The sequence below is a fragment of the Mobula hypostoma genome, chromosome 27 (assembly GCF_963921235.1).
Source record: "Mobula hypostoma chromosome 27, sMobHyp1.1, whole genome shotgun sequence".
Classification (NCBI taxonomy): Eukaryota; Metazoa; Chordata; class Chondrichthyes; order Myliobatiformes; family Myliobatidae; genus Mobula; species Mobula hypostoma.
This window is the reverse complement of record NC_086123.1, coordinates 34,223,763-34,244,869: the sequence shown is the minus strand read 5'-3', so window position 1 is coordinate 34,244,869 and position 21,107 is coordinate 34,223,763. Positions and strand designations below refer to the sequence as shown.

General features: G+C 38.9%; 2 protein-coding genes across 2 annotated transcripts in view; one reads left to right on the top strand and one right to left on the bottom strand.

The window, feature by feature from the left end:
• Positions 1-21,107, bottom strand: part of LOC134338492 (D-amino-acid oxidase-like) — a 141,777-nt gene that overhangs the window by 76,255 nt on the left and 44,415 nt on the right. The gene's annotated exons all lie outside the window — the stretch shown is intronic.
• LOC134338491 (protein phosphatase Slingshot homolog 1-like) overlaps positions 1-21,107 on the top strand; it is a 70,258-nt gene that overhangs the window by 39,184 nt on the left and 9,967 nt on the right. The window contains 10 exon segments of the mRNA XM_063034340.1: positions 6,999-7,063; positions 9,447-9,568; positions 10,559-10,627; positions 12,203-12,268; positions 13,218-13,323; positions 13,325-13,413; positions 13,708-13,801; positions 14,531-14,659; positions 18,791-18,837; positions 20,105-20,251. Coding sequence (XP_062890410.1) covers positions 6,999-7,063; positions 9,447-9,568; positions 10,559-10,627; positions 12,203-12,268; positions 13,218-13,323; positions 13,325-13,413; positions 13,708-13,801; positions 14,531-14,659; positions 18,791-18,837; positions 20,105-20,251 — 934 coding nt within the window.

Sequence of the window (21,107 nt, the reverse complement as noted above, 5' to 3'; positions counted from 1 at the left end):
GTACAAGGCATTGGTAAGGCCAAGTTTGGAATATTGTGTACAGTTCTGGTCACTGAATTATAGGAAAGGTGTCAATAAAATTGAGAGAGTACAGAGGAGATTTACTGAAATGTTGCCTGGGTTTCATCTCCTAAGTTACAGAGAAAGGTTGAACAAGTTAGTTCTTTATTCTTTGGAGTGTAGAATGTTGAGGGGGGACTTGATAGAGGTGTTTAAAATTATGAGGGGGATTGATAGAATTGACGTGGATAGGGGGAGATTCAAACAAGAGGACATGAGTTGAGAGTTAAAGGGCAAAAGTTTAGGGGTAACATGAGGGAGAACTTCTTTACTCAGAGGGTGGTGGCTGTGTGGAACACACTTTCAGCAGAAGTGGTTGAGGCAGGTTCGATGTTGTCGATATATATATATATGGACAGGAAAGGAATGGAGGGTTATGGGCCGAGTGCAGGTCGGTGGGACTAGATGAGAGTGAGAGTCGGATTTCAACGCAGACTAGAAGGGCCGAGATGGCCTGTTTCCGTGCTGTAATTGTTATATGGTTAAGTTGGGATAGAGGTAGTAGACATTTGGATAAAGTTTGAAAGAGATGCCTAATAGTAAAGAAAATTTATAATTTAAGGTAAAGAAGATGGTAAAGAATGAAGATTCATCACTGGATGGATTATGAAAAACAGGAAAGAAAGTGGAAGTGGCTGTAGTTGATCTTAATGGAAAGATCTGTAGTTGGAATCTCAGCTCAGCATCAGGTAGAATATATGTAAATATTATAAGCCATCTGGTTCAGACACTTGTGAGGGAGATGAGTGAAATCAGTGGCAAGATCCAAATGTAATAGCTTTGATTTTCCAAATATGGAAATATGGCTTACACATCACAGTGTGAGATGTATAGATTTCAATGTTTTTCCTATTGTTAAGTCAATATCCTATAATCACATGAAAGGAGGCCAGGTGACTCATAATATTTCTCAGGAGCTCTATCATTAGACATTTCTCCTCTCCTAATCTTTCTATACCCCTGCAACTTTTTCTCTCTCACACATCTCCAATGCCCCTTTAACCTATTGTGAAATTAACCTGCAGTAGGGGATAACTTGGATTTGTACAGTATAGAAACAGGTCTTCGTGTACTGCATCTTTATTGATAACTGTGCCTGTCAATACCAATCCCACTTGACTGGATTAATTCCATGTACCTCTGAGCATCACTCATTCAAGTATCTGTACAGATGCCTCTTTAATGTTTTTTTTCTGCCTCAACCATCTCTGACAGCTCATTTCAGGTACAAACTCATCAGATCCTCTTTAAACCTCCCCCCTTGTATCTTAAGCCTATGCCTTCAAATTTTAGACTCCCCTACCATGGAAAACAGGCACTGGTTATCTACCTGGTTCTTATAATTTTAGTATTTGCCGCTATCTTGTCACCTCTCGGTCTTCTTCATCCCAGGGAAAACAGACCTACAACCTATCTAATCTCTCCAAATTTAAGGTCTTCGGTCCTGGCAACATCCTTGTGAATCACTCTGCACACTCTCTAGCTCCTCCAATTGCATAAAAAGAAGTGGTTTTTAGTAGAGGTAGATGAGTGAGTTAGGGAGTTGTGGAATAAACAATTGCTTCAGAATGCAGGAAGAGTCCTATGCTACGGAATGAGAGTGTAAATGATTGAATGCTGATTCGATAATGGTGAATGGAAGAGGGAAACATCTGGGATGCCCTGTGGTCACAAATATGGATATAATAGAGCTGGTGAAAACAGGAGAATGGAATGGAGCTCTTACAGTTTGAGAGCTGGTGCAGTTAAGTTAGCTGTAGGAGTCACTGGGTTTGAAGTGCATATTGGTTATTGACCTAGCAACTGAAAAGGAGAAAAGGAAAGGAAGAAGCAGAGAAACACACAAAATGCTGGAGGAACTCAGCAGGTCAGGCATAATTGAAAATGAAAGAAATAAATAGTTGATGTTTTGGGCCAAGACACTCCTTCAGGACTGGAAAAGAAGGGGGAAGATGCCAGAATAAAAAGATGGGGGGAGGAGGAGGATAGCTAGAAGGTGATAAGTAAAATCTGATATGAGAGGCGAGTGGACTGTAGGGGAAAGGGAAGGAGCAGGGGGATAAGATAGGTGGGTGAGAGGCCAGAGTGAGGAATAGAAGGGGGGGGGAATTTTTTTTATTGGAAGGAGAAATTGATATTCATGCTATCAGATTGGAGGCTATCCAGTCATCCAGTCAGAATATAAGGTGTTGCTTCTCCACCCTGAGGGTGACCTCATCTTGGCACAAGGGGAGGCCATGGACCAATGTATTGCAATTTGGCCACTGGGAAGTTCCACTTTTTGCGGATGGAGTGGACATGCTCAACAAAGCAGTACCCCAATTTGTGATGGGTCTCGCTAATGTAGAAGAGGCTGCATGCACCGGACACAGTAGATGGTGCCAGCAGATTTGCACATGAAGTGTTGCCTCACCTGGAAGGACTGTTTGGGGCCTTGAGTGGAGGTGCGGAAGGAGGTGAATGGGGAGGTGCAGCACTTTGGCATCGTGCAGGGATAAGTGCCAGGTAGGGAGGTTAGTGGGTAGGGATGAATGGAAAAGGGATTCACAGAGGGAGTGTTCTCTGTGGAAAGTGGGGAGGGGAGATAAAGATATGTTTGGTGGTAGCTCCCTTTCAGAAGTTGTGGATGATGTCTTGGATGCTTTGGATTCAGAAGATGCACCTTATGGGTTGGTAACCTTAAGCTCTCTTATCACCTTCAGATCATTGCACAACAGCCCAATCCCCTAGTGGGCTCAACAACAAGCTGTTCTAAAAACCATCCCTTAGACCTTCTACAAGTTCTTTCTCTTGAGGTACAGTATTGGCCTGGTTTTCCCAATCCACTTTTATGTTAAAATTCCCAACGATTATCATGACATTGTCTTCTTTACAGAGAGGGTAGGGAGTACCTGGAATGAACTGCCAGAGGAAGTCGTCGAGGTGGGTACCATTGGATAGATACATGGAGGGGAGGGGCTTGGAGGGTTATAGGCTGAGTACACGCAGCTGGGACCAGCAGGGAGGGTGCTGTGATAAAGGTGGCCCAGTTGGACCAAAGGACCAGTTTCTGTTCTGTAGTACTCCATGACTCTACAGATTGCTCAAGAGCTCTTCAGAAATCTGTTTCAAAGGTACATTTTGGTCTGACAATAGAGGAACTGAAATTAGCTCTGTGGATGAGCATGAAAGATTGTTCAGAATGCAGACTGTTCTGTCATTTGTCAACTTGCTTGCACAGGAAGTTGAAAGAGCTCCAGATAAGACGACAAGCCTGTCTCTGGAGTGGGAATGGCCAAAGCTGCCAAGGCACATGTACTTGAAAAGATGAGACTTTGATGTGATGTGGGAGGTTGGTGTATCTTTCTACTTTTTAAACACTCTCATTGACAGCCGCAGTTCTGGGTTGTTTGTTTTGCTGATTTGTAACACTTGTAATTGTTCATTGATTTAATACAGTAACAGAGAGTGTCTTATAATGGTATTCATCAAGAAAAAGAAAGTCAATTAAAAAATCAGAATTACAAAGAAATGCCATCTTTCTGTACAACAGACCAAGGACTTTATTCCTTGGAACATAACATTGAGGGGAGATTTGATAAAGGTATACGAAATTATGAGGGGTATAGATAGGGTAAATACAAACTTGCTTTTTCCACTGAGGTTGGGTGGGACTGCAAGTAGAGGTCATGGGTGAAGGGTGAAAAGTGTAAGTGGAACATGAGGGGGAACTTCTTCACTCAGAGGGCCGTGAGAGTATGGAAGGAGCTACCAGCACAAGTGGTGAATGCGAGCTCAATTTCAAGAGCAAGAGAAGTTTAGATAGGTACATGGATGGTAGGAGTTTAGAGGGCTATGGTCCTGGAGCAGGCCGATGGGAGTAGGCAGTTTAAATGGCTTGTGGACTAGATGAGCTAAATGGCCTGTTCCAATGCTGTACTTTTCTAACACTGTATGGCCAGTGGCTGTGTATAACAAGGTAATTCAACCTTATTTAGCAATAGAAGAATGCAACAGGAGAATGGAGTTGAGAAGGATAATAAATCAACCATGATGGAATGTTGGAGCTGACTTGATGGGCCAAATGGCCTAATTCTGCTTCTGTATCTTATCTTATGGACAAGAGGAACTCTATCCCTGTTAAGGCAGCAAGAAGGTGGGGTAAGTCTGGATGTTTGGGAAATGGAGGAGATGCAGGTGAGAGCAGCATCAAAGGTGGAGGAAGGTAAACCCCGTTCTTTGAAGAAGGCAAACATCTCTGATGTCCTGGAAAGGAAAGTTGTATCTTGAAAGCAGATGTGGTGGAGTCAAAGGAACTGAGAAAAGGGAATAATTGTTCTTTCTTTTACAGGAGACAGGGTGGCAAGAGGTATAGTCAAGATAACCATGGCAATTGGTATTGTCTCCAGAAATTGATACAGGGAGACCTAGAAAAGGGAGGGAGCTGTCAGAACATAAGAACATAAGAAATAGGAGCAGGAATAGGCCATCCGGCCCATTGAGCCTGCCCTGCCATTCAATAAGATCATGGCTAATCTGTCCTTAAACTCAGCTCCATCTACCTGCCTTTTTCCCATAACCCTTAATTCCCTTACTATGTAAAAGCGTACTTAACTGTTTCTTAAATATATTTAGTGAGGAGGCCTCAATTGCTTCCCTGGGCAGAGAATTCCACAGATTCACCACTCTCTGGGAAAATCAGTTTCTCCTCAACTCCGTCCTAAATCTTCTCCCCTGAATCTTGAGGCAATGTCCCCTAGTTCTAGTCTCACCTACCAATGGAAACAACTTTCCTATTTCTATCTTATCTATCCCTTTCAAAATTTTGTGTTTCTATAAGATCCCCTCTCATTCTTCTGAACTCCAGAGAGTATAGTCTGAGGTGATTCAATCTCTACTCATAGGTTAACCCCTTCATCCCTGAAATCAACCTGGTGAACCGCCTCTGCACTGCCTCCAAAGCCAGCACATCCTTCCTCAAGTATGGAGACCAGAACTGCGCACAGTACTCCAAGTGCGGCCTCACCAGTACCCTGTATAGTTGCAGCATGACCTCCCTGCTCTTGAATTCAATCCCTCTAGCAATGAAGGCCAACATTCCATTTGGCTTCTTAATAACCTGTTGTACCTGCAAGCCAACTTCTTGCGATTGATGAACAAGCACTCCCAAGTCCCTCTGCACGACAGCATGCTGCAATCTTATACTATTTAAGTAATAATCTGCTCTTCTATTATTCCTTCCAAAGTGAATGATCTCGCATTTACCAACATTGTATTCCATCTGCCAGACCTTGGCCCACTCACTTAACCTATCTATATCCCTCTCCATACTCTTCACATCCTCTGTACAATTTGCTTTACCACTCAGTTTAGTGTCATCAGCAAATTTTGCTATGCTACACTCAACCCCCTCTTCCAAATCAATGTAAATGGTAAACAGCTGCGGGCCCAGCACCGACCCCTGCGGCACCCCACTCACTTGTGACTGCCAACCGGAGAAACACTCATTTATACCAACTGTCTGCCTTCTATCGGTTAACCAATCCACTATCCATGCCAATACACTTCCTCCGACTCCATGCATCCGTATCTTATTTATAAGTCTCTTGTGCAGCACCTTATTGAACGTCTTCTGGAAATGCAAGTATAGGACATCCACTGCAGAACTGAACCAAGGGCAGGGCGGAAGTTAGAAGCAAAGTTGATGAAATTGACAAGCTCAGCAAGGGTGCATGAAGCAGCACCAATGCAGTTGTCAATAGTGGAGAATGAGTTGGGGATCATTGCCAGGGAAACCTTGGGACATGGACTATTCTACGAGCCAGTGAAGAGGTGGGCATAGCTGGGGCCAAAGTAAAAATTGTTGAGGGTGAGGACCAGTTTTGCCAGACAGAGGGGGGTGGTCATGGAGGGGTAACTGGTTGCTTCTTTTATTGAAAAAGAAGTGCAGAACTTTTGGCCTTCTTGATGGGGGAACGAAGTGTACAGGGTCTGGACATCCATGGTGAAAATGAGGTGGTCAGGGCCAGGGAACTTGGTTACTGAGGAGATCGAGAACATGAGAAAAGCTGTGGATGTACGTGGGAAGGGACTGAATCAAGGGGAATAGAATAGAGTTTGAGGTATGAGAACACAAGACAAGCAGAGACAGTAGGCCTACCTGAACAGTCAGGTTTGTGGATCTTGAGTGGGAGGTAGAAGTGAGTAGTACGGGGTAAAGGGAACTGAGTTCTGTGCTAACAGATGGGAGTTCTCTAGAGTTGATGAGGACAGTGTTTTCCGAGACAATTATCTGATGGGAAAACCAGGTGAGAATGAATACAAGTTAGAAACTTGTACTCTGTTATGAATATGCTTTCCCTTGTATTAATGATGCGTAAGATTTATAATAGAAAACATGTTATACAGTCCATGTTTCAGATGGGATCATGCATTTCATATGTCTGTTACTTTAGAAGGTTGTCAAAGCATGTTCAGTATTTTGGCTTTTTTTGTTACCTGTTTAAAGGATAAAAGTCATTCAAGTCTATTGATCTTCTTCCTGGTTTACATACATATTTTAGTCCTTGTATATGAGGAATCTTTTGCATTCTCACAAATGCATTTATATTGAGGAATTGTGTCTTTGCTCACGTGCCAGGAGGATCCACACACCATAGAATACAATGGTAATTATAATAGTGAGAACAAAATCCCCCTTTTAACTATTTGACTTTGTAACTGATTTTATTTTCTACTTTAAAGGTTTTCTTGTCAATATTTTGAATGAAAAATTCTAATAATACTGCTGCTGAATTCAGAGTTGGTAGGGAAAAGGTTGCCTGCACATGATTGATAACTTTCAAGGTGTAATCAAGGCATTTCTTTTTGTGGCTATTCTTTCAAAGGTATCACCATTTTAAATTATCAGTAAAGATATCTGAAAATGTATTTCTCAGTGCTTTTTATATTTGAAGCAGGAGATTTACAGCTACATCTTCAAGTAATGATCAACCATCTTCGTCCTGAAGACAGGATAAAGCTGGTAAGAGAGCTGCTAACTGATTACTGGGGCCAAAAGGATAAATGGCACATGTTAATGATGTAGAGAAGGAAATTGTACATGATATCTCAACCAAAGCTCAGTGGGAGAGTGAGGAGGATTCAAAGAGGCTGCATGGTGATTTTGGACAGATTAACTGATTGTTCAAATGTATGGTAAATGCTTAAATGTGAGGTTATCTACTTTGGCAAAAAAAAAGGAAGAAAGGTTATTTAATGAAAGATTAGAAATATGAATAGAAAGATTAGACATGAAATTCTTGTGCAGCAGATGAAAGCAAGCATCATTTATAGCTTTTTATGTACAATGTTCATTATGTACATGTACTGTCCTAGGCACATGTTAAAAAAACTAAAGCGAAGATGCTTTTAAAAATAATGAAACAAAAAGTTTCTGAATATCAAAAAATTACAATAAAGAGCAGTTAAAAAGTACAATTCTCTTAGGTACACTGTTGTGCAGTTTTATAAGAAAATCAGCTTATAAAGCATCTTGGATAATTTGCCACAATTCTTCTGCAGACTTGGGCTGTCTCATTTGCTTCTGTCTCTCCATGTAATCTTGATGATATTGTGATCAGGGCTCTGTGGAAGCCATACCATAGGTTGCAGAACTCTGATCTTCTTTTCACCGAAGATGGTTCTTTATGTCCTTGGCCGTGTACTTGGTGTCATTGTGCTGCTGCAGAATGAAGTTGGGACTGATCAGACACCTCCCTGATAGTATTGCATAATGGATGAGAATCTGCTTGTATTTCTCAGCATTGTGAATTCCATTAATTCTGACCAGATCACCAACTCTTTATTTACAGAAATGCAGCCCTAAACCTGCAGGAAACCTCCACTGTTCTTCACTGTTGACTGTAGACACTCATCCATGTAGTTCTCTTAGCTCTTCTACGAACAATCTGCCTCATTGGTCCAGAGCACTTGCTGCCATTGTTCAGCATTGCAGTCTTGTGTTTTTGTACATAGGTGGATCTCCTGGCTTTGTTTCCACATGGAGGAATGGGCTTTTTGTCAGCAACTCTTCCATGAAGACTACTTCTGACAAGACTTCTCTGGACTGTAGAGTGGTGTACTTGAGTTTCAGTGGTTTCTGTGAGTTCAGAGCTGACAGCAGTGCTGGACTTCTTCCAATTTAGAAGGGATGTTGATTTGATGCATCTCTTGTTTGCTGCATTCAGTTTCTGTGTCTGATCACTGCATTTCTGGTCCTCAACCTTGCCCATTTCTTTGTGCTTCTTCGGAAGAGCTTGCATGGCACATCTTGAAACTCCTGTCTGTCTCTAAACTTCTTCTTGGGAGAAACCTGGCTGATGCAGGATGACCACCTTATGCCTTGTTGATATGCTCTCTCGTGGCTTGGTGTAAGAATTGATGATTTGCAGGTTAAACTGTCACAACTGCCACACCTTCGCTTTTAGTTTTGTTGTCCTTCACCCAGTTTGATTCCTTCTGCACCCATTTCTGTTGCAGTTGATCAGTTTAGTTCATTTGACTCGTTACATCATTGATCATTAACACCTGTTTGTTATCTTTGTTTAATCATACCTACAAAATAACCACATTTTTATTTGAAAAGTGCTCTATTACTTATATGTTACTTCCTCTAACAAAATGCAAATATTTTTCTGTAACATTTAATTTTTTGGAAAATGAATGTTTGGAAATCTAAAATTTGCTCTTTTCTACTGACACTAAAGCAGAAGACAAAAAAATCCAAAACAAAATTCATATTAAAAAAATCTAGGGTGCCTAGATTGCACAGTACTGGTATCTGTTTTAAAAAAATAAAGTAAATAAAGTAGAAGTCTCTAAGTAACCAATGAGCTGTTCACCCTCTTAACATTAGTTTGTAACTGCCACTGGACTAGATTCTTGGACCATTAAGTTTTTGCTTTGCCAATGTTGAGCCTCCACCACTTTGGGACACTTTTTACAGCGAATTCATGAACCATACAGATTAGGAAAGTTTGTTTGATTCCAAAATGCTGTTGGAATTCAGCAGGCCAGGCAGCATCTATGGAAAAAAGTACAGTCGCCATTTTGACTGAATTCCTCCAGCATTTTGTGTGTGTTGCCTGGATTTCCAGCATCTGCAAACAAGAAAAACAAGATTTTCTCTTGTTTGTGATTGAATTTCCTATACCTGAGTGCTATTTAGTAACTCCTGGCGCAAATAGAATATGTGAATGCTCGGGAAGATATTGTTAAACTTGATGAACCATACAGTTGTGATATTAAAATAACTTCTCAACATTTTACAATGCTTGAGGGACCAAAACAGATGAACATTAGATACAGTAAATGCTGCTTTAATCAACCTCTTGGTGAAACCATTTGGAAATGTTTTTTCTACCCAGGCCGTACGTCTGGAAGGCATGTCAGCTGATCGAATCCGTTATATGGTGATTGTGTATACAAATGGACATCAGGATACAGAGGAGAATATTCTTCTGGGAATTGATTTTGCAAGCAAAGAAAGGTATGAAGTAGGTACTTGTGCAGGAGGTGAGGGTGGGTGGCAGTGCAATTGGTGATAAAGAATAAGGACGAGATTAATGAGACCCAAGAGAATATTTCTTTCGAAGTGTTTTAATATTTTGTTAAATAAGTTGTTTGGCTAACTGAGGATTAGAAAGGAATTGAAGATTCTTTTTTCCTACCAAAGGACAAGGGAAACAGAAGTCCTCATTACATTCAAAAGTACCTGAAGTACTATATACAAGCCTACCAAGGGCAACCTTAGACCATCATACTTTATCACCGAGACAGATTTTATAAGAAGAAATTGGGTGACTTTTGGAAGTAGAGAAAATACAGAGCTGTGTGTGAAACGTGCAAGGGAGTAGGATTTGTATTGGTTTGCTGTCCTGTAGCACCAAGGATACAATATTTGTTAAAAGCTGCAAACTTCTCTGATTTAAGATGTTTGCAGAGTGCGTTATTCTCTTTCTGACTGCTCTGCTGAAAAGAAGAATAAAAGGATTAATAAAGTTCAGCAAGTCACAAAGTGCTGAAGAAACTGAGCAGGTCAGGGGGCATCAATGGGAAAAAAATGGACAGTCGATGAAGGATCCAGCAGTCCAGATGAGATTCTTGACACAAAACATCAATGGTCCATTTCCGTCCATAGATGACACCTAACATGCTAAGTTCCTCGAGTGTTTTGTGTCTTCATCTAAATTCCAGCATCAGTCTCTTGTGTCTTCATTGAGGTTATGTTAACAAACTGCTGCCTAATCTTAGACATCTCCTCAGTTTATACGCAGTGTGGTTGTAAAGAAGATTGGGGAGATGTCAACTGTAGCACATACTTTGAAACCAGTTAGTCTCTGGTGCAGCAACACTACAGCAATTTGCATTAAGGTTGTTTGTCTCATTGAAACAAATGCTTAAGAAGGACATTCTAACAAGATACATTAATTCTCAGCAAAATAAAAATATTTTAACGGTGGTCATTAATTTTCTTCAGCAATACTTGCACAATAGGAATGACCCTTCCTCTTTGGAGTGATACAAAAATTCACTTGGATGGAGATGGGTAAGGAACTAGTTTTCTGATTTGTTATTGATCAAGGAAAATAATGGAAATCGTTAATTGTGTACTCAATATGGCATTATTGGTATCCACTTGTTTACCTACAATTCTGCATTTAAAAATAAATAATTCCTTTGTACTTCATCTATTAGCTTTACTTTGGTGGTTTTTTTAAAGTGTCTGTAAAATCCTGCAATGTTTTCCCGTCAGATAAACCTGTGCTGTAGATTTCACTTAATAGTTTGGCCTAAAGAGCATTTCTAATCTTTGTGATAGGGGACTACCACTGGACCTCAGTATAAAAGTACAAAATGCTGAGAAAACATAAACATTTCATGCCGAAGATGCATGTTCAAAACTGGGAAAGAAAGATTGAGTTTCCCCATTGGCCACACATGCAGAAACTGAGAGAATTTCCTTACAGAGATGCTGCAAGTGGACTCAGAATTTTAATAAGTAAAGCTGTTTCTCAGGTAACATCAATACTGCCAAGTTTTGCTGAGGTATAACTCTATCTTCCTTGGTGGCTACCTGGCAACTGAGATCTCAGCTCCTGGTTATGATTTTGAGGCCAGGAGATCAGTCAGGATCAGAAACTATTTATCCCTGTTAACATTATTGATTTGTCAAAACTAGTTTAGATCTCAGAGCTAGAAGGAAATCTTATAGAGTGGCTTTCATTTTGTGTGATTTTGTCCTTCTCTTGAATAATTTGAAACATTGCTTAACATCTAATCATTCCATGTTAACGCTGTTATTGTTTGAACACTTCCTTGAGTCACAGAGACATATAGCATGAAACAAGTCCTCTGGCTGACAGAGTCTATGCTGACTATTAGGCACCCAAGCCTACTTGTACTAATCCTACATTGATCCCATTCTATTCTCCCCACATTCCCATCAACTCCCCTGAAGTTCTACCATTCTCTAACAGATAAAGAATGCTTTATAATTGCCAATTAATCTGGCAACTCCCAAGTTCTCTAAGATGTGGGAGGAGACTAGACTACTCAGGAGAAACCCACACAGTCGTAGCAAAATGTGAGAAATTCAAACAGATTAAGATTGAACCCAGGTCAAATTTGGAAGTATTTTGGTCCCTTTTCCCAAATGATTAATCTCAATTGCCAAAGAGCTGGAGGCCAAAAACACACATTCCTGCAAAACACTACTATCCATAGTTTGTAAGTCTAAAATCAATCTGTTTACTCCACAACTTGATCTCAGTGCTTTAACCAAACTTATTCTTACTGGTGTGTTGTTTAGAAGGTCATAAATTGTGTGCTGAGCATTTACTTAGAGTCACAGTTTTACTTAATGCAAAACATCTGGTGGCTACCAGATATGTAGAAAAGGGAGCTCAATGGCTAATCATTTGTTTCACACTAGAATAACTTCAATGAAAGTTCTGCTTTTTGCATTTAAATTCAAAATGAATACATACAAACGACTGAAAACTTACCTTGATATATTTGTTCACAGTAACTAATTCAGAAATTACACTCTGAAGATTGACTCGGGTGTTTTATAAAATCCCATGAGATCTGGATAGTGTTTCATGAATTTTTTTTGTTTCAGTGGGTTCAGTGTGAGTACAGCAGACCGTATTCTTATCTTCAAGCCAGTCTCTGTACAAGCCATGTGGTAAGTAATAGAGGCTGAAAATCTCTCATCAAGCAACCTTGGAACCTGACCAGTGCTGAATCAAAGAAATTGCCCGATCACCTTTGCCTAAGGTTAGAGGGTTAGGAGACTAGCCTTAAGATTATTTGGTTGGGGGTGGGGAGGAGGTTATTGTGAGCAGGGGCAGTCAGTGCAGTATAGGAATTCACCGAAATGAAGAAAGATAAATACTTCACTGTGTGATCCTAATCCAGAGACAGTTGGGAAGACCTAGTTCCTTGTATCTCCGGTGATGGAACATTTCATAGACACAACTGGAAGTGCTTAGACATTTCTGGTGTCCTGCAAATTAGTCTATTATACAGTTAAACTTTTTTAGCCTGATACTTTAAATGATATTAGAGGGAAAGACACTTGATTTAGTCTGAATAGCATTCATTATCATGATAGAGTTAGTGTACTTAAGGGAAAAACCTGAGTAAACTTTGGCCTATGCATCTTGTAACCAATTATACTGTATGTATTTGTGTAAACTGCAAAATCTTTAAAATTGATGTGATTCTCATTTTGAATCTACTTTACTTCAAATCTATATTGGTACTTATTAAAAGGATAACTTTTTTGGTTATAGAGTTTAGCAGATTGAGGGAGAAATTAAAGCTGATGCACTCGCACAATTTCTAAAGCACTCAGATGAACAGCTGCAACAATTTCTTCTTTGTACTGTTAAACTTGGTAACTTATCTGAACCTATCATTGACTCTTAGGGGGAAAAAGCTAACATAGAACAGCTCAGTAATAGAATAATTTGTAAGGAGATACAAGACTTCAATTTTATTTTGCAAGGGACCATGGATAGGAAGATTTCCTTTCTAAGTCAGCTATCAATGAAGATGACTTCTGTAAAACATGTATTTTCAAAGTTACAGAGCTAAAAGTTTAAAGCACATCTTTTATCTTTCTTTTCAAGGTCAGCACTACAGGTTCTTCACAAATCCTGTGAAATAGCTGGTAGGTACAATTATTATCCATCAGGAATTGCTTTGACTTGGGCCAGTTACTATGAGAGCTGCATACAACTCGGAGCAGAGTTGTATTAATGAATGGAATACAATGCAAGATCTGCAGTCCATGCGGGCTGATTCACCCCTGATGTTTATTGATAAGTGAGTGAAGATTTAAGCTTCAAAGTGTTAATAGTCTTGAATATTTTTATGTGGTCCGGTTGAAATTGTGCCACCTTTGGGTAACTTTAGGAGTGGCAATGCTACTTGTTTTTCACTGTCCTATCCATGAAGCTGAAATAGGTAGACTGGGATCAAAACTGAAAACAGTCTATGCCACATAATATAGTACAGCACCCAGTGACACCTCTGTTCTGTTTTCATTCGGAATATGTTGTATTTTGGATTGCATGCAAAATAGATGTTTTAATGTTTACTTGTATACATCTTTTACAGACCAACGGAGAGTGAACCAACAGAACAATTAATAACAAACAAGTTAAGATGCATAATGATGACCAAAGATTTGGAAAATGTCACTTCTAAAGAAGTAAGAAATTAAATGATACAGACACATTTCTTCAAATTGCAGAAATATTATTTTGGAATAATATTAAGTTACTGACATTAATTTACAAAATTATTTTGGAAGAATTTCTGCACATTTAGAAAAAAGTTTCCATTGAAACATCTTAAGTACATTAGTATTTGGAAAGGAGGAAAATGTAGAAAGAGGATAACGACATTGGTTTGTGATTGTTCTATCAAAGAACTATTGCAGACCACAGGGCACGCATTGTTTCCATGTATTTCAGATTCAAAAAGAAGGAGGACTTAAATCTTGAAACAAAAAATGCACACTTTACGTGTAAAGTTTCAATGATCTTGTTTGTTACTTAGACAGTTTACAGATTCAAAGATGTAAATCTTAATTTCTGGTCTCTGCTGAGGGTGCTGATTTCATTTGAACAATAGTTAGGCACGGTAGTTTTCTTCCAGTGATCTTCACTGGAGAAGGGATCTAATCAATCCAATTGCCCAATACAGTACAGTACCCTGGTGGAAAGTATACAACTAATGGATGGTGAAGATCCACTTGGGCTCAGCTGAGGTTACTCGCTACATTTAAGTTCATTGCTTTATATTCATGCACAAAGAATTTCTGCTTGTCAATCTTTGAAATGGTATTGTTGGGGTAGGAAGGAGAGTGAGAACAAACAAAACAATGAAATATGTATATTATTCTATAGTAGCTGTAACCAAATATTTTTGTTTCCAGATTCGGAATGAGTTAGAACAACAAATGAATTGCAACCTGAAAGAATACAAAGGGTTTATTGATAATGAAATGCTCATCATTTTAGGACAAATGGATAAAGCTTCTCTAATATTTAATCATCTTTATTTGGTAAGGATTTTCCTTGGCTGTTCTGTAGATTTGCTTAATTGCAAAGAGGTTTACCTCAGTACCAAATCACTTTTAGAAGAATACATTTCTGGTATTTCCAGCGATAATGAATTACCTCAGATATTTGCTGCCACCCCACTCATTTTAAGTGACTATTTGTGCCCGCTTTCACAGCATATCCACTATTACCCTCCTTCCAAAAGCTATTCTTGCCCCATTTTCAGAATCATGTTTAATATTGCTGTCTTATATGATGTGAAATTTGTTGTTTTACAGCTAGAATATTCTGATTTATTCCATGGAATTGCTGAATGTGCTCTTTACAAGCAGATAAAATCTATCTACCTGAGCAACACACACAAAATGCTGGAGGAACTCACTAGACCAGGGTTAGGCAGGCCATCACGAGCAAATATTGAGATACTATACTTAACTGGCCCACGAGCGATTTTTCCTTATTCTGAGTGTTTCACGCGACCACACTGATGGACATGCATGGTGTCTTGTTACACTGGTCCCAGGTTCCGTTTTGTTCCAAACCACACACTGGTATACACAAATGACAGGAAGGCAGACTACCTTATTAATATGTATTAGATACTGTCCATGCACGCACAGGTTTTCAGATGGGATTGTTCAAATTTGTGCACAGAAACAGTATCACTGTGTTTTAACAAGAAATCCACGCTAAATCCAGATACTTACATGTGCTACAATATTTGTTGAATAACTCGCATTTCAAAATAAAAATCAAAGAAAAAAATTCCAATGGCAATGAATGCAAAACGCAGGAAGGTAGACGCTGAGTGCCAAAAAAGCAGTGAAAATGAAGGAACTACCCGTGCCAGCTACGAAGTCTCAAAACGTATTGCAGAAAAGATGAAGCCTTTTACAAATGGAGAGTTTGTCAAAGAATGTTTACTGGCAGTGGGGGATATTATTTGTCCTGAAGAAATCTTTATTTGCATCTATCAGCCTGTCAGCAAGAACGATCACACGGCGAGTTGAAGAAATGTCAGCAGATGTTAAAAGTTGTGTAAGGGATGCCTACAAGGAATTGCTTTTTTTTTTCAGTTGCGCTTGATGAGAGTACAGACTTGAGAGACACTGCTCAACTTGCAGTGTTTGTGCGAGGAGTGACCACAACTTTTCAAATTTTTGAAGAGTTTATTCAATTAATTCCTATGAAGGACACGGTTACTGAAGCAGACATTTTTGAAGCTTTGCTGAAAATGATGTCAGAAATGAAACTTAATGTGTCGAAGCTAATTGGCATCACAACTGATGGGGCACCAGCAATGGTGGGACAGAAAAACTAAACTGGGTTCTTTGATTACTAATTGGCATCCTTGGTTAACACATGATTTTCTAGCATGTGTTATTCATTAATTTGAGGCAAAACATAACTAGATGTATTTAAATGGATAATTTCCATATTTCAAGTTTTTATGGCATTTATCTGGCCCACTATCCGCTCATTAGTACGTGATCCGGCCCACAGAGGCAAAAGGTTTGCCAACCCCTGCACTAGACCATTAGAAATGGCTCAATGTATGCTGATAACATATGTCCACCAATCCAACCAGCACAAAAAAACAGTAATTCTGATTATAGTTGTTGATACCAAGCATATGATAAGGGGAGTGGTTTCAAATTTATACTAAAATCTTCATCTTCTGATCCTGTAAAAATGCTAATTACAAGAATTACACTCTTCAGCAAAAACAGAAGAGTACAGCATAGGAACAGGTCCTTTGGCTATCATATCTGCTCCTGAATGTGAATGAACAATTGATAAATCTAGAAAAAACTGGAAAGGTTGGTCAACATCTGAATGAAGAATCAACTTTAGCTATTTATAACTCACTACAGTTAAAGCTGCGCACACACACATTCTGCCATAACAGCTTTTTAAATCTTTAGAATCAATACGTACTACTATGCCAGTTCAAAAACTGAGCCTGTCTTTCTCATAAGTTTTGCAAATTACTGATATTATGTAGAATTGTCTAAGTTGGAACAAGTGATACCAGTTGCGAATCCATCAAATGTATTAGGAAATGCAACCATATTAACATGTTCATATGTGTGGTTAAAATCATTGAGTGCCTAACACAAGTTACAATTAAACTGATTTTGTTTAAATGTATTTATACCACTTGTCCACACATCCTTTTCCAGACATGGAGACTCAACCAAGAATCCCCTCTGTACCATTGAGTACTGCATCAATTTTAGGAAATCAAAGACATTTCTAAACAGTTCATATAGATTAAAATAATTGGTAATTGTAGTGGGGCGGGGGAGTCAAAAATCAAAAAAGCCTGACCATTGTCAGGAAGTAATTAAAATATTAAGTAAACCACTTACTTCCACTTGCCTTTCTTCACAAATTCTGTAATCCCATTCAAGTGTATGAGGTTGTGGTTCTTACACCAGCAACCCTAGAGTAAAGCCAAAGGGACAGAAGTTCAGTGCATCTGGTCCTTCCACCCACACCCCCTCCCCTCAACTCACTAGCAAAAAAACTGACATCCATCTCATCTCAGAGTTCAGTGTTTGATCACACTGCACATATGTTTGAGGTGTCCTGAGCAGTACCTTACAGTTGGCTAGCAGCTATCTACAGAACCTGATGGGATCAAATACAGGTTACTTTGGCAAACGTACAGGAGTACTAGGTGAAGTGGCAGGGAATAATTGGACTGATGCTCAATTAATATGAATAATAGACCATAACAGCAAGTGTAGGTTAGTTGTTTGGGGAGACATTGTATTCGTAACCTGCCCTGATATTGAGGCACATTTTCTCTGCTTATTGAATGCTAAGAAATTAACAACAATGGAGATTCCATCCTACACCAGGTTTAGCTTTGGTGGGGGAAAATATGTTGAAATATTGCTCCTGCCATTACATTAATGTAATCAGTCAGTTTCCAAGTGCCACTGTCTTTATTGCTTTAAGATGCTCCTTAGAACTTTTTGTACCTGAATGTCTCCTGTCATACCTTATGAAACAAAAGTTGACAATAACACTGCTGTGAAGTATCCTGAGATATTTCAGTATATTAAAGGTATTATATAAATGCAAATTGTTATTTTAGTGGTATCTTGGAGGAATTCACCTGACCACACACTCAGAAATATTAAGTAGAGAAAAGCAGATTTAGCAGTGCTAGTTTTTATTACAAGAGTGGAGTTTAATGATAATATGTACTTCGGTTGATTTAAATAAAACAATATTTATCTAAACAATTGGAGGAGCCAAAAAATGCTGAAATCTTTAAGGATTATTATTCATTTACACTGATACATTTAAGAGTGTCTGCTATTAGCACGTGTTCCTGAAATAGAATATTTAAATAACTATGTCTTGCATTGTCTGGATTGCAGCCAGGTGTAGGTTTGATGACTACCTTAATATAATAAAACTCTTAAGCAAGAAAATTTTCTAATGCCACTATAATGGCCTGGTATGGGATCACCAATGCCTTTCAGCATAAAATCCTACGAAAGTTGGTAGATTTTGCACAGCACATCATGGGTAAAACCCTCCCAACCATTGAGCACATCTACACAAAATGTTGCCATAGAAAAACAGCATCGATCATCAAAGATGGTCAGCTCCAAGGCCATGCTCTTTTTTTTCACTGCTGCCATCAGTCTGAAGGTATACGTGCCTCAGTACTTGCACCACCAAGTTCAAGAACAGTTACTACCCTTCAACAAAAGAGGATAGTTACACTTATTTAAGAACTCTGTATTGTTAATTCATGCTTGATATTTATTGCTATTTACTTATATCTGCACTTGCAGTTTGTTTACAGTTTACAGATCCTGTTTACAGTTACTGTTCTATAAATTTGCTAAGTATGCCCGCAGAAAAAGAATCTCAGGGTTGTATGTGGTGACATGTAGGTACTCTGATAATAAATTTTACTTCGAACTTTATAATGAAAAACTTATAAAAATTACCTTCTAGCATGTCTAATGCTAACTGAGTTACAGGAATGAGTATTGATATTTTTACAGTATCTGTTGAATAACATTGTGACTTAGTGCAATGATTAAAATAGTTCTTTTGAAGATAATTCTTATATTTCAGAGTGATTGTAGTCATTGTCATTTTAGGGTTCGGAGTGGAATGCTTCAGATTTGGAGGAGCTTCAGGCTACTGGGTAAGGGCAAAAAAAAAGTATACTTTCAAGTTTCACTTTGTAATTGCTGCATCAGCTCTTAAAACTTGGTCTTTCTATTAATTGACACTAAAAACAGTGGGGAATCAGAGATACAATAGTTCTTGCACATTTTACCTGTATAAGAGACCATTACCATCTGCAAATGAATGACAGCTCTCCCTGCTTAAGAAAGGGGTTAGTTTCCTGAAGAAAGTATTTTATGTGAAAATTCATATAACAGGAGGTAGAATAAATCCTTGATTTTCATGGGCAATGTCAATTGCCATTGGAAGAAAACAGGTCAGAATATAGTCAATCTCCTTTCAGTAGAGATGCTGTAAAAAAAATAAATTTTAAACTATACTTGTAACATCTAGATGTAATTATATAAGCTGAAAGCTATAAATTGTTCATCTAATAGCAATTGTCTCAAAATGGCAGAATGCAGAGACCTGGGAGATTTTTAAATCAATTGTATCTTGTTGACTAGACAGATTCCATTAACTCAATCAAACTGATTGTTAAGTGTTACTGGTTTTCATGAGCCTGTGTGTGAAAGAGAATCTAAATGTGTCCCCTCGCCTTCACTGAAGCACATGACAAATTTTATGAAACAAAATCCTTCAGACTAACAAAGATCCAATAAGTGAACGTTCATTAACTGTATACACGATCACATACAGACTTCGTAGGAACTCCTGATTTCTCTCCCCACCCCCCACCTCCGCCCATACAGGGTATTTGAAGTAATTGTAAGCAACAAACAGCTGTTCAGTAAATTTAGAGCACGTACAAAGGAAGGTCCAGCATTCTGAATAAAGAAGAAAGACTAGCTTTATTTGTTGTATGTACATCGAAACATGCAGTGAACGGTGTTGTTTACATCAAGTCGAATCAGCTAATATTGCAGCCTGCAAGTGTTGCCATGCTTCTGGTGCCAATATAACATGCCCACAATTCCCTAACCCTAACCTGTATGCCTTTGGAACTTCCATCTTACAGCTGGCACTCTGTAAAACATTGCGCTAGCCGCTACAATACCATGCCACCCCCTTGCTGCTGTGCCATCCCCTCTGCTGAGTAGTCACACGCTGGTACTGTTCCCATTTTCTAGATATATTGGTTCAAGATCTAATGTATCTAAACTTGTAATTGCTGTATGTCACACTGTATCATCATTTGAAGTGGCTGGTTCTTCATTGAAGCAATTGTTTAGAAGCAAAATGATTATTCAGAAATTTCTCAACAGTTTTTCTGGTCTTTGCAGTGTTGGGTACATCTTAAATGTAACCAGAGAAGTAGACAACTTCTTTCCTGGATTGTTCTGTTACCACAATATACGGGTATTTGACGAGGACTCTACAGACTTACTGGCATATTGGAGTGACACGTATCACTTCATAACAAAAGCCAAGTAGGTAGAAGATCAGATTTTTTATGATGGCAAAAATAATCATTCGATTACAGATCACAGGATCAAAGTAACTAGTGAATCTGTTGCTTGTGCATGTTAAACCTAATTTGGATTTATCAATTATTCAGTGTACTATAAGCAATAATAGTTGCTGTAGTTGAGGAAACATGAAAATAGATTCATGATATTAGGTGAGAATACCTCAAAAAATACCTTGACGAATACTTTAAATTCCTGGGTGGCACTGTCTCAGGCCATGTTCTTTTCTAGCTGTTGTCATCAGGTAGAATGTACAAGTGCCTCTGGATTGGCATCACCAGGTTCAAAAGCAGTTACTACTCCTCAACCATCAGGCTCTTGAACAAAAGGGGATAACTACACTCATTTAAGTACTCTTTCAACTTGTTATTTCATGCGTATTTATTGCTATTATATCTGCATTTGCACAGTTTGTTGTCCATTGTTTACAGTTACTGTTCTATAGGTTTGCCAAGTATGTCCGCAGAAAAAGAAAAATAATCTCAGGGTTATATGTGGTGATGTGTATATACTCTGATAACAAATTTTACTTTGAGGTTTGAGGAACTATTGGTGAATTCTAAGACTACTGCTTAGACCAGTGAATAACAAGTATTTGGAAAAGCTATTAATAGTGGCAGGATGGAGATACATCCCTACTAAAGGAAGTGTAAGGTGCTCCTTCCCTCTGCCAGCCCACAGGTCACCTTTGGGCTTAGTCCCCTGATCAGGGTCACATGAAGCTATGGGAGCAGATGGTGGATGGTCATATGAGCAGCTGGTGAATATTATAAGTCCTGCTTATGCGACCACTGACACCAGGCAGACAATCTCTGAA